This window comes from Trichechus manatus, unplaced genomic scaffold (assembly GCF_000243295.1).
Source record: "Trichechus manatus latirostris isolate Lorelei unplaced genomic scaffold, TriManLat1.0 scaffold00004, whole genome shotgun sequence".
In the NCBI taxonomy this organism is placed as follows: Eukaryota; Metazoa; Chordata; class Mammalia; order Sirenia; family Trichechidae; genus Trichechus; species Trichechus manatus.
Window position 1 is genome coordinate 11253756 of NW_004443940.1, and position 14160 is coordinate 11267915.

Below are 14160 nucleotides of genomic sequence, written 5' to 3' on the forward strand. Positions count from 1 at the left end.
ACAGTGCCCCAGCCCAGCACGTATGTCCCCTAATCCCACCAGCCATCTGACCAACGCATGCCTCTGGTGGCTAGGCTGACCAAGGGGGTGGCTCGGGAGTAGTCTGGTTCCCAACCACAGACGCAGCACCAATTTTTTCATTTATTCACCCATTCATTTGTTCATTCATTCATTCCACAAACCTAACCAGGCACAGTTGCTAGGCACTGGGTCTGCAGGTAAGACATGGCCTGGCCCTACTGATATTTTAGGCCAATGATTCCTAATTTCAGGCAAGGTCACCGGTCTCCAGGTACTGAGGATCACCCCAAGTTCTCTCCCCTATGGCTGCAGACAACTCATAAAGTCAAGGGCACAGTGACCAGTGAAGCCACTCCAGACAAAGTCTCTATTTACTCCTCACCACCCTTCTGCCAAAACACAAGTTGGTGTGTTTTGATGTGTTTTCCCTAAGCCCAGGGAACGGGGGCTGTGGAAGCCCCAAAACTCCCAGTTCTCTGGCCTGGGCAGCCAAGCCTGACTCTTACCTGGGGAAGCTGAAAGAGACACAAAGAAGGCGCCAGCCCAGGGAGCCACACGTCACAGCCCTCAGACAGTCCTGGAGACACCTGTGTCTCTACTACCTGCTGCCAGCCCTGCCCCTCTGCACACCTCCCATGCCCACAGCATGTGGCTGCCTGATACCAGCCTACACCAGGCCAGAGGGAAAACCAAGAAGTACCTCAAAGACAAAAAGAAACTAACTGGTTTTTTTTTAACTGTGGAAAAACTTTAGGATGTGAGTGCTATTTACATAGCATGATTTTCATATGTATAAAGTTATAAAAAAAAAATGTGTGTTGTTTTCACGGGTCTTACCTTCAAGAGAACTGCAACTCCTAAGGAAAGCACTCCTTTTTAAAAAATAAATTTTTTACTAAATACTTTTGAGCACAGGGTCCAAGGAACACTTAAGTATGCCCAGGCAAACCTGTGGGCAGAAGAGCTTAAGAGGCTAGTGTTGGATCCTGCCCTCACTGGAAAAACACATACACACACATATACACACACACTCCTGACTGAACCAAATAATCTGGTAAACCATGGGGTGGGGAGATAGAGGAAAAAAAAATTTTTTTCTTTTGACAGTTTGGTTTAGTCTGGGTTTTGAGAAAGTAAAGAGCTGTGTATCATCCAGATGTGCTAGAACCACCCAACGTGGAGAAAAAATACAACACACCTGAAAGAAAAGTTCAAGCGATGTGTTCTGAAGGGGCCTCAGGAGGGCAAGTGGGAGAAGCTTGGCCAGGAGGAAGGCAAGTATTGATGGATGCCGGGGCCTGGAGAGAGGCTCCCCTCAGAGACAGACACACATCGGAGGGAAAGACAGCAGGGAGCCTGAGTGGTCACAAAGAAAGACTCCAGCTTGAGCAATAAATTTAACCCTTATTGTTACATGGACCAAGCTACTTAACTGCCTATTTAAAACTGGTGACCTGGTTGCATGAAGATTGTCCTTTTTCTAAACCATCTGTGAGAGAAGGAGCTCCTGCCTTTGAACACCTCCACCCAAAGGACACTGAGTTGCCAATGACCTGAGCGCCACCTAGTGGTCAAATCAGCATTCTTCTCCCCTTCCAATTAACACATGCATGCTGACACAGAAAAAGATCAGGGCTTACATCACCACCAAGGAGCCCTGGTGGCACAACGGTTAAACACTCAGCTGCCAACCTTCGGTCAGCAGTTCAAACCCACCCAGTGGCTCTGTGGGAGAGACTTGGAGATCTGCTCCCATAAAGATTACAGCCTAGATCAACTGGCATAACACAGTTCTTAAAGAAAATGTTCTGCATCCTACTTTGGTGAGTAGCATCTGGGGTCTTAAAAGCTTGTAAGCAGCTATCTAAAATACATATATTGGTCCCAACATGTTCGGGGCAAAAGAGAATGAAGAAAACCAAGGACACAAGGAAAATATCAGTCCAAAGGACTAACGGACCACATGAACCACAGCCTCCACCAGCCTGAGCTGAGAAGAACTAGATGGTGCCCAGCTACCACCAACAACCACTCTGACAAGGATCATAATAGAGGGTTCCAGACAGAGCAGGAGGAAAACGTAGAACAAAATTCAATTCACAAAAAAAGACCAGACTTACCGGTCTGACAGAGACTGGAGGAATCCCCGAGACTATGGCCCCTGGAAACCCTGCTAACTCAGAACCTAAGCCACTCCCAAAGTCCATCTTTCAGCCAAAGATTAGACAGGCCTATAAAACAAACAATAACACACGTAAAAAAAAGTGCTTCTTAAGTTCAATCCAGTAGACAAGACCAAATGGGCAACACCTGCCCAAAAGCAAAGACAAGAAGACAGGAAGGAACAGAAAACCTGGACAAATGGAGACAGGGAACCCAGGGTATAAAGGGAAAGGGGAGAGTGCTGACACATCTCCTGGATTGCAACCAATGTCACAAAACAATTTGTGTATAAATTTTTGAATGAGAAACTAATTCACACTCTAAACTTTCACCTAAAACACAATAAATTTAAAAAAAAAAAAAGATTACAGCCTAGAAACCCTATGGAGCAGTTCTACTCTATCATATGGGGTCACTATGAGTTGCAATTGACTCAACAGCACCTAGCAACAACATCACCTCCAGAAATGAAGACTGATGGGGGACAGGGGATTCAGACACTGGAACCTGGGCGGGATCTAAACTCTCCATCCGGTGGGTGATGGCTGGCACAGTTGTAGCCTCATGAAAAAGCAACTATTGGAAAACAGTCAGAAGGTCTGGATTCAGAGGCAGGGATGGCACCAACATGGAGGACAGGTTCCTTCCATACCAGGAAGTCTGACTGTGAGGTGCCTCCCATGCTGCACTGCCCTCACCTCAACTCTTTCTGCCTGTATATCCAGGATGGCCATTCTCAGAAACTATCCGAGCAGTTATTAGTGGGGACAGGGAGTTCCACAGTTAGGACGGGGAGGGCAATGGGGCAGAAGGAGCCCTGAAGGCAGCTTGCTGGAAGGTAGTTCTGTGAATCTCACCAATTAAATGTATCAGAGATGAAATCGTAATGGCAGAGGGCACCTAGATGTCAAAGCTGAGTGTACAATTCTCTACTTCTGTGCGTGTTTGAAAAGTTCTATAATTAAAAGTAAAAAATGTTTCAGAGAAGCTAGTAGAAAGGATTGGAGAAGACACCAACTCAGGAGGACTCGGTAGAGTCTGCCAAAAACGAATCACATTAACCTGCTCTCTGGCTAAAGGTCTGAGCAAGGGACTGACCCAGCACACAGATGGACAGAGACCCACACGCACTGTCTTCAAAGATACACCCCCATGGAACAGATCCTGTGAGAGTAAATAAAGGGAGGAAAATAACAGTGTCCATGAACAGAGAAGCAGCATCTGTATGACTCAGGGGAGCTTCATCTGAAATTTTCAGGAAATTACTTGGAACACTTAATAGCATGCAAGAGGACAGGGCCTCTGTGGAACAACAGCAAAACTTCCTAGAATGAATAGGTAGGAAAGAAGAAAAGGATAATATAAAAAGAATGATAGAGAAAAGAAGACTTGACAGGAAACTAAAAATGCAACAGCAAATTTTAAACCACATGGGAAGCAGTAAAGAGCAGAATTGGTGCAGCAAAAAAAAAAAAAAAAAAATCAGATTAGTGATACATAAAGCCAATAATAACAATAACAAATAGAAAATATAACATCAGGGCTTAAAATGTACCAGGTACTATAAGAACTTTACATTTATAATCTTATTGAATCCTTACAACCACCCTGTGAGGTTGGGACTCGCAATAAACCAAAAACCAAATCCATTGCCGTCGAGTCGATTCCCACTCATAGCGACCCTAGTCCCCATTTTAGACAGGAGCCTGGAGCAACTACTCAACTACAACGTAGCAGAACAAAATCTGAACCCAAGCTGCCTGGTTCCAAAGCTCCAGCTGTTACCCTACCCCATCCTGCCTCCATGTGTCCATGTTACAGTGTTATAATAAAATCAATCATTCCTCGGCTCAGATTTAAGAACTCACCATGTCTCAGATAAAATTCAATGAAACCTCAGATAGACTCAAGTAATTTTTTAAACTACAAGAAAAAAGACAAATTCCTATAAGCATCTAGTCAGAAAAAAACAGATTGCCCACAAAAGAATCAAATCAGACAGCTCACAGAATATGCATAAAAATAAATTCAAACTAGATGAAATATTTAAATGTAAAAAAAAAAAAGACTTAGATATAACGTTGGGAGGTTGCTGACGGCCTTTTAAGCACGACATATAAGCCAGAAACCATACTTTCATTATTTAAGAAATTTTTTAAATAATCATGAGAAATTAAAAAGTTAAAAATGGAAATAACAAAATAAGCCTAAAGAAAGTTGAAAAAGTGTAAAAAGATGAAAGACAATAAAGAAATAGAAAGTAAAGAAAATATTACAATTGATAAATCCAAAAGCTGATTCTTTGAAAAGTCCAATAAAGTAAGCAAACTTCTATCAGTGTTAATCAAGAAAGAGAGAGAGAAAACTCAAATACATAGCATTAGAAACAAGAACGGAGGAAACACCATAGGTAGAGAGAATTGTTTAAATTATAAAAGATTGATCTGCAAAACAATAAGTAAATAAGTCCCACCCCATCTGGAGCAAGGGGGAATAAAGAAAACCAAAGACACAAGGGAAAGATTAGTCCAAAGAACTAATGGACCACAACTATCACAGCCTTCACCAGACTGAGTCCAACACAACTAGATGGTGCCCAGCTACCACTACCGACTGCTCTGATAGGGATCACAAAAGAGGGTCCCGGACAGAGCTGGAGAAAAATGTAGAACAAAATTCTAACTCACAAAAAAAGACCGGACTTACTGGTCTGATGGACTGGGGAAACCCCAAGAGTATAGCCCCCAGACACCCTTTTAACTCAGTACTAAAGTCACTCCTGAGGTTCACCTTTCTGCCAAGAATTAGACAGGCCTATAAAACAAACAATAACACACATAGTTCAGCCATGTATATGAGACAAATGGGCACACCAGACTGGGGCAAAGACAAGAAGGCAGGAGGGGACAGGAAAGCTGGACAAATGGAAATAGGGAACCCAAGGTTGAGAAGGGGAGAGTGTTGACACGTTGCAGGTTGGCAACCAATGTCACAAAACAATATGTGCATTAATTGTTTAATGAGAAGCTAATTTGCTCTGTAAACTGTCACCTAAAGCACAATAAAAAATAAAAATAAAACAATAAGTAAATAAATTAGAAGACTTCAGTGTAATGGATGCTTTTCTAGGAAACTAGAGAGTATCAAAATTGACTAGAAAAAAAGTAACAAGCTAAAAGTAACAATGATCATAGGAGAAATTGAAAATGTTTTTAAAGAGCTAGTACTACACCCACTCAAAAGGGCACCCAGCCCACATGGTTTTATGGGTGAATTCTTTCAAACCCTCAAAAGACTATATTCCTATGTTATATAAACTGTTCCAGATGTTAGAGAAGACTTTAAATCTTTCCAATTAATTTTACAGAGCCAACATAACCCAGACACCAAAACCTGAGAAATAAGTAGACATACCAATTGACGAAAACAGAAAATCCAGAAACAGGCTAAAGAACACATTTAGTAGGTGGTAAAGTAGCATTTCAAAATATAGGGAAAATGTTATTCAGTATACAGTGTTGGTACCACCAAAGAACAATTAAAAAAAAAAAGTTGTTAGATCCCTACATTATTCACTAGGAAAAAGATTAATAGATTTGCCTACAAAAAAATTTTAAATTTCTATACATCAGAAACTATTAAGTGATAAAACTGAGAAAAATTATGTACCACATATATGACAGAGAAAAAGTTTATATCCATACACATACAGAACTCTTACAAAACAATGAGAAAAAGACAAACATACCATCAGCGATACGGGCCAAGAACGTGAACAGATAGTTCACAATAGAATCAATATAAAACATATAAGTATAAAATCATTTTTTAAATATTTTAAAATTTGCATTGGTCAACTTCACCAGCTATCAAAGAAATAAAAATTACAACAACAATGAGATACCATTTTTCCCCATCAAATTAACAAAGTTCTTTTTTAATATTATTATTTTGCCCCATATTGGTGAGGGTACAGGAAAATAGGCTTACAGAGTACAGATTAGCCCAACTTTTTTGAAAGGCAATTTTGTCTAAATTAAAAGCCTTTAAGATGGCCAAATCCTTTGACACAGTAATTCCACTTCAGTTATTTACCCAAAAGGAAAATCATGAATTATCCAAAGACTCAGGTACAAAAATATTCCTTACAAAATTAGTTGTTTAAAATGTAGAAAAATTAGAAAACACCTAGATATTCAACATTAACTCATTAATTAACAATGGGATATGTGTAGTCATTTAAAATGGTATTGTTAAAGAACATTCAATAACATGAAAAGTCATCTGTGTTGAATTGCCAAGTGGCAAAAAGCAATTTTCAAAATAATTTGTTTTTTAATTGTCTACATGTATATATACATGTATGTGTACACACATACATATGCATGGATCTGCAGGTACATATGTACATACATACAGAAAGGCCCTGGTATATAATAGTTTGTTCTTGTCTGGGGGTAAACTTATGGGTAATTTCATGAATAAATTTGTATTCTTCTTTCAGATTATCTATTTAAAATTCAAAAAAACTATCATGGATTACTTTTTAATAGACCAGTGAGAAATATCTCAAAATAGAAACTGCTAGAGTTCAGCTGGCCCACAAAGAACCCGATGGATGGACGGTGTGGCCACAGCCCCCAGTACTATCTGTGGGGTGAATATTCCTCTCTGCACCATCTCCCTGGTTATCTACCGCACCGTCTGAGGTGTGGAGAATCTCAAATGTCTGCCATCCCATCACTCTCATTGGCAGAGCCCTTCTCCATGGAAAATGGGCAGTAAGGGCCTTATAATCTTGCCTTTTCTGCAAACTCTCCAACCAGAGGTATAAGACTCAGGGTGGGGGGTGGGGCGGGCAGGGAGAGCCTGGGGCACCAGAGGCAGAACAAAGGTGGCACTTACCTTCTATTTCTCCTCCAGGGGCGGAGATTCTGGACATACTCAGGTATGTGGTAGCCACGATGTCATTGTGAGTGAGGCGGTCCCTAGAGCAAGGGGGCAGACAGGGCCTGAGCACCTGAGGGGCTCACAGGCCACAGAACACCCAGGAAGGAAATGGCCTCCTTTACACAGCATTAGTCTTCACACTGGGTATGTTACTGAGGTCCTGTGATCCTAGGGAAGAAGCGACTGGAAAGAAAGATTTGCTCAAGCTTCCCCTAAGGGAATTAGTCCCTGTCGCCAACCATCAACATTTCCTGGGGGCTGCCCAGGGTGAGAGGGAGGAGGCTGGAAGCAGGGCCGGGGAGTGGGAGGCTGTTCAGGAGCTAAGGCTTCAGGAGCTAAAGAAACATCCAGACAGAGGAAAAAAACAGGTGACCAGGAAGAAACCATCCCCAAGGCCAAGGTCTTAAACTAGCCAGGGCTAATGCACTACTCCTTTTGCTTGTGTCTGACTTAATAAACACCTGTAACAACCTCCTTCATCACACAGGATCCTCGAAACAGCCTTGAGGAACAGGTGCTTCTATTACCATCTCAGTTACACAGAGGAGGAAACTGAGGCTCAGAGCCCTGGAGGAACTTGCCCAAGGTCAGCTGGGGAGGGACGGGCAGAGCCAGGGCTGAAACCCTGGTGTCCTGAGTCCTGTTCCCATGACAAGCACTGCTTCCAGGTGCTGTACCAGCCGGTCCTGCTGCCCATAGGAAGACAACTCCCCTCTCCCAGCAGCACAGGGGACTGTGTGGCTGACTGACCGGTTAGCCAATCACATCCTGTGCAGACCCTCCCTCTGTGCCCCACGCCCCCAGCCCCGATAATAATAAATAGTAATGTTGTTGTTGTTAGCTGTCGAGTCGGCCCCCAACTCATGGCGACACCATGCACAACAGGATCAGACTACTGTGATCCATACGGTTTTCACTGCTGATTTTCTGAAGTTACATTGCCAAGCCTTTCTTCCTAGTCTTAATCTGGAAGCTCCAGTGACTAAGATTTACTGAGCGCTTACTAAGAGCTAAGCAATGTGTCTTCATGCAAGTTAGCTCATTTAATCCTCACAACAGCCCTATGAGGCAGGTACTACTATTAGGCCCAATTTCACATGCGGGAGCTGACCTTTGGATGGTTAAATAATTTGCCCAGATGGCAAAGGTGGGATTTGAGGCCACAGCACCTGACGTGAAACCAGAACTTTAACTGCTGCGACCTGCTGCTTCCTTCTCGGCCAGACCAGTGGGTATGAGCCAGGGTATTTTGACTAGGGGATATTTGGCAAGGTCCGAAGACATTTGGGGAATATGGAGGGGTGCTACTAGTATCTAAGAAGCCCTGGTGGTGCAATGGTTAAGCGCTCAGCTGCTAACTGAAAGGTGGGCAGTTCAAAACCACCAGCTGCTCCGTGGGAGAAAGATGGGGCAGCCTGCTTCCACAAAGATTGCAGCTTTGGAAACCCTATGGGGCAGTTTTACTTTATCCCACGTGGTCACTATGAGTCGGAATCCACTCCACGGCACACAGCAACAACAACAACACTAGCATCTAGTGGTTACAGGCCACGGTAGCTGCTAAACCTCCTACAATGCACAGGACAGCCCAGCCACAAAGAATTGTCCCACCCAACACGTCTATAACTCGAGGCCGAGAAACCCTGGGCAGGGCTAGACTTACATCTCCTTCAAGAAGCTTTGCAGGGAGCGCTTATCCTCGTCTGGTCCTCCCTTAGGCCCTCTTTCCCTGCCAAGAGTACTCTGGCCGTGGGCTGTTGAGGGGTAATACATCTGACCCTATGCTGAAAGACACACCTGGGGGTGATGATTTTTTTTTTTCTTTTAAATCCCACACCCACAAGCTATCCCAGTGTGTGCTGCTGCCTTTCCTCGCTTCTCTGTATCTATACTTTCCCAGGGCAGCGATTAAGCTTGGATTTTAAAGTTTTCCATCAGGGCCATTGGGTTCCATTCGGAGGAGTGAATTGTCAGCCCAGAGCTTTATCTTGGGGAAGGATGTCAATAAGAACCAGGAAGCAAAAATGTCCTTAAACATTTTGCAATAAAATTATCCACACCAGAGAACTGACAGTCGATGGCATTTTAAACTGCCTTCATGACCAAAAAAAAAAAGCCAGGCTCCTGCCATCGAGTCGACCCTGACTCAGAGGGACTCAGAAGGACAGAATAGAACTGCCCCAGAGGTTTTCCAAGGTTGTAAATCTTTACAGAAGCAGACTACCACATCTTTCTCCCGTGGAGCGGCCAGTGGGTTCGAACAGCCTAGTGGGTTCGAACTGCCAACCTTTCAGTTATCAGCCAAGTGCTTTGACCACTGTGCCACCAGGGCTCCTCCTTCAGGACCAGCTCCAAGAAAAGACCAGTCTTGGAGAGGTATTGGATTTCTGATCTGTGAAATCTCAAAGCAGGTGAGGAGGGGAGAAAGAGAGGAGAGAGGTTTAGTTTTTATGGTGTGGGTAGTTTTGGGGGGTTCAATGGTAGAATTCTTGCCCTCCATGTGGGAAACGCAGATTCAGTTGCTTGCCAATGCACCTCGTGTGTAGCCATCAGCTGTGTGCCAGTCGGGGCTTGCGTGTTGCTATGATACTGAACAGGTTTCAGCAGAGTTTCCAGATGAAGAGGGACTAGGAAGAAAGGCCTGGCAATCTACTTCCAAAATTCAGCTAAGAAAACCAGATGGATCACGAGTCTGATTCCATTGTACATAGGGTCACAATGAGCTGGGGACCAATGCAACAGTAGCTAACAACAACTGTTTTGGGGAGGTTTTGTATTTTAAGAAGAAAGTAATTTTTAAAGAACTGAATGGAAGATAAAGTTATAGGGCCACATGGACTATATCGCATTTCCAGGATTCAGGTAGTAACAGAAGTTTATCTGCATTTTCTGGGAAGAAAGCACTTTCTGGATAGGAACTTGCAGCAGCAGAATGCTTTCTGGCCAAGAGTTGGGGTTTGGGGCTTGGGGCTGCCTTTGGAAAATACAGCAAGTCTGAAAATAGACTCACAACAAAAATGCCACTTCAACCCAAACCAGAAATGCAACCACCAGATTCTGTAATGTGTTTGGATTGTACAGTATGCTGCCATCAACACAGTTCCCAGGGCACAAGCAAGGCCCATACACACACACACACTGACACACACGGGACACCACACTGTGAGCCTGTTCCCATGCTCACATGCACCCACATGCAGAAACGCGCAGACACACACAGCCAGTTGCCCACCGTCAGCACCACACACACGTGCACACACACATTAGGAGCTGGAATGAAGAGATTGCTCTGTGGACGTAAAGTACATCGCTCCTCCAAACCGCTTCCCGGCGGTACATACCGGTGGTCAGGGCCCTAGAGGCCTCTCCCTCGCTGGCCCTCCTCGCTGTTCCCTTTCCTCGCCTCTAATTCTCACAAGCTGTTTTCTTTAGGCCTGGGGAACTGGCACACACTTTAATGGGTCTGTGGTCTGGGGGTTTTTCCCTGCTCTCTCATTATCCTCCTGGTTGGGGGTGCCAAGGGCCCGAGACCAAAGGAGAACACGCTGGGGAACCGCAGGGCCAAGACTGTTTGGGGGCAGAGAGAGGACAACTCTCTCTTTTTGGAAAGCCTGACGTATGGAAAGTCCTGGAGATCACACGTGTCAGCCCCTAATGGCCCCTTCGAGTGTGAGAGAGGTCACTTCAACACTTCAACACTTCAACATAGGAGGCAGCACAGCTCAGTGGTTAAGCACATGGGCTTTGGAAGTGGCAGGCTGGGGTCTGAGTCTGGCCTCTGCCCCGTCCTAGTTGTGTCACCTCAGGCAGGTTGCTCCATGTTTCCAAACCTGCTTCCTCATCTGTAAAGTAACATCCATGCCCCAGAGTCGAGCTGAAGATTACATAGGACGGCGCATGTAAAGTGCCTGCTGGGCACTAGGCCTGGCACACAGTAAGTGTTCAGCAAGTGTTTACCAGTAAAACCAGTTGCTGTCGAGTCAGCTCAGACTCATGGCGACCCAAGTGTGTCAGTGTAGAACTCTGCTCCATGGGGTGTTCAATGGCTGGTTTTTCAGAAGTAGATTGCCAGGCCTTTCTTCTGAGGTACCTCTGAGTGGACTCCAACCTCCAACCTTTTGGTTAGCAGCCGATTGTGTTGTCTGTTCGCACTCCCAGGGCCTCCTCGGCAAGTGTTATATACCATTATCTGTCTAAAACGCCTGGTGGCTATTCCCCTCACCAGTCCCCAGCCTGCAGCGGTGACGCCTACTGGGGCAACCTGGCCCACTTCCCCAGCCTAGGTACTATCCTGTTCCTTCCTACCAGCCCCTCGAGGCCCATTCTCCCAGAAGATGCGCTCTTTCCAGCTTCTGAACCTTTGCTTATGATTCTCTCCTCACTGGAATGCCTTCACCCTGAACTTGTCAAATCCCTGCCACCCCCAGGCCAACACGTGCCCCACCCCCTCCAGGAAGCGTTCCCTGGCCCCTCCTGCCCTCAGGGACCTCCAGCTCCTCCTCAGAGCCCTGACAGCCCCACCAGGCTATGCCCTTGTTCATCCCTAAGACTGTGAGTAGGCGTCCCAGGAACAACCCACACCCCCTCTTTCTCCAGCCTCCCCCAGGGAAGACTACCCTACCTGAAATGTACCCTCTCTCTATGCACAGACTGAACCAAATTGGACTGAATGGCCCTGTGTCCCCTCATGACACCCACCTCAAAAGAGTCCCAGACTCAATGACCCAGAATTCCACTCCTAGGTATATACTCAAGAGAACTGAAATCAGGGACTCAAACAGATATTTGTACACCAGTGTTCACTGCAGCCCTATTCATAATAGCAAAAAAAATTAGCAACAGCCTAAATGCCCATCAACAGATGAATGGATAAACAAAATGTGGTATATACATACAATGGAATACCACTCAGCCATAAAGAGAAATGAAGTCTGATACATGCTACCACATGAATGAGCCTTGAAAACATTATGCTGAGTGAAATAAGTCAGTCCAAAAATATTGAGTGATCCCACTTATATGAAATATCTAGAATAGGCAAAAAAAAAAAAGAGTCCCAGACTCAGAACTCACCAGTCTATGACACGAACTCTCATTTTTTCACACATGGAAGGAAACTGCACAGGGAAGAGAGACGTGTCAGGAGTGAGGCACTTTGGAGAGACCAACACACCCTCCTCCAAGTAGAAGTCTGGGAGGCAGGTGGGATGTTGGCAAGGAAAGGAACCTGGACCCTCCTGAGCCCAGAGTCCCCGTGGGACAGTGACACAGGGCAGGTTCTCACCATGGCAGGCAGCGTGATGCTCTGGTTCCACTGCGGGTTGGCTGTCTTCTCCAGGATCTTGCTGCAGAGCTAGAAGACACAAAGGACAGGTGGGTCAAGCTCCATGGGACTCTGGGGTCCCTCAGGGACCACCATACCAGCCAGGGGTCATTCTCTACTATGCCGGCCACCCTTTGGGCTGGATGTAAGGCGCTGGAGGCCTTGTGGGCTGGTCAGTGGGATCAGACACAGGAAAACCTTGCAGAGGCAAAGGTCAATGGAAGGTCAGACCCAGAGCTGGAGAAGGGGACCTGAATGCCACGGCCCTTCTACCCTTATCTCATACCCCGGCTGGAAATCCCTCCATTGCCCATTATGGTCATGGCCCTAAATGCGGGTGCCCAAGCCCAGACTGGCTTTCCCAGGGACCCTTACAGCCTGAGGGTCTTCCCTTTGCCCATCAGCCCAGATCATCTGCCATGCTGAAAGACTGTGAGTGCTAGGAGATGGAGTGCGGGACAGTTGGAGGGCCAGAACTCAGGGTCGTGCACTGGCATCTGAGAGACAGAGGCAAATTCAGTGATGATACAAACCCCATAAGCCACAGTCTGCCGCAGATCAGCCCTACTGTAAAGACTGGGCTTTCCACAAACAAACCTACCAGGGCTGGAAGCTGAACAAAACCAGCAGCTCATGTGCTAACTACGCCCTTAGAGTCCACAGGGGGGCACCAGGCCCCTGGCCCTGCCCAACAGGGGCAGCAGGTAAGACTAGATTCAGATCTACAGGTCCTGGGAGGATTGCGTGTCCTATATATAAAAAAATGGAAACCCTGGTGGAGTAGTAGTTAAGAGCTACAGCTGCTAAACAAAAGGTCGGCAGTTCGATTCCACTAGGCGTGCCTTGGAAACTCTATAGGGCTGTTCTACTCTGTCCTATAGGGTCACTATGTGTCAGAACCAACTCGATGGCACATAATAACAACAACATGTTTAAAATGGTGCAAAATAAAAATCTATAGTCAGAGACTGTATATGCAGAATGATACAAAAGAAACTAATAATGGCTTTCTTCACAGGAGAGGAGATGAACAGATGGACAGCTGGGTGGGGGACACAGCAGAGGGAGACTTTTCATGATAGATAGATCGATAAATAGAGAAAGATAGACATAAAGATATAATAAATATATACAGTATATATAGTAAATGTGTTACCTAATCCAAAAATTTGATAATTTTTTAAATCCTGAAGTAACTAACAGCTTGAAAAGAAAAGGAAAGGACTCTTTAACACAGACACAGCTGAGAGGCCCTGCCAATACTTAGCCTCCAGCTCCCTGGAACAAGAAAGTACAGGTTATCTCCCACACTCCCATGAGCGATGCCCACAGGGCCTCCTTCAGATCTGGGGCAAGACTGCTGGTAGCCAGATGCAGGCCTCCTCCACAACCACCTCGTGCATACACACACACACACACACACACACACGTGCACACGCACACACACACACACACACACACACACACTCACACCCTCCCTTCAATCTTCTTAGTAACTCAGCCGAATCAGGTATGGTTGACATCTTAGGCAGTGGCGCCACCAAGTGTCCATAAAAAGAAATGCAAAAAGGGCCAGGTTGGGATGGGTGGGCACAGAGACCAAAACCCCAGGGATGTTCAGATTAAAGTGTAATGAGAAAAAGTGACACACAGGCAGGCTGAGAGAGGGGCAGACAGAAAGGGGCAGCAAGGACAGCAGAGAG

At 45.5% G+C, this 14160-nt stretch overlaps 1 protein-coding gene across 14 annotated transcripts in view; it reads right to left on the reverse strand.

The window, feature by feature from the left end:
• DYSF (dysferlin) overlaps nucleotides 1–14160 on the reverse strand; it is a 247256-nt gene that overhangs the window by 159227 nt on the left and 73869 nt on the right. For all 14 annotated transcript variants that reach the window (XM_004369223.1, XM_004369219.1, XM_004369221.1 and 11 more), the window contains 3 exons: nucleotides 12419–12487; nucleotides 12208–12251; nucleotides 7090–7172 (listed from right to left, as the gene is read on the reverse strand). In XM_004369223.1, the coding sequence (XP_004369280.1) occupies nucleotides 7090–7172; nucleotides 12208–12251; nucleotides 12419–12487 (196 nt within the window). The remainder of the gene's footprint in view (nucleotides 1–7089; nucleotides 7173–12207; nucleotides 12252–12418; nucleotides 12488–14160) is intronic.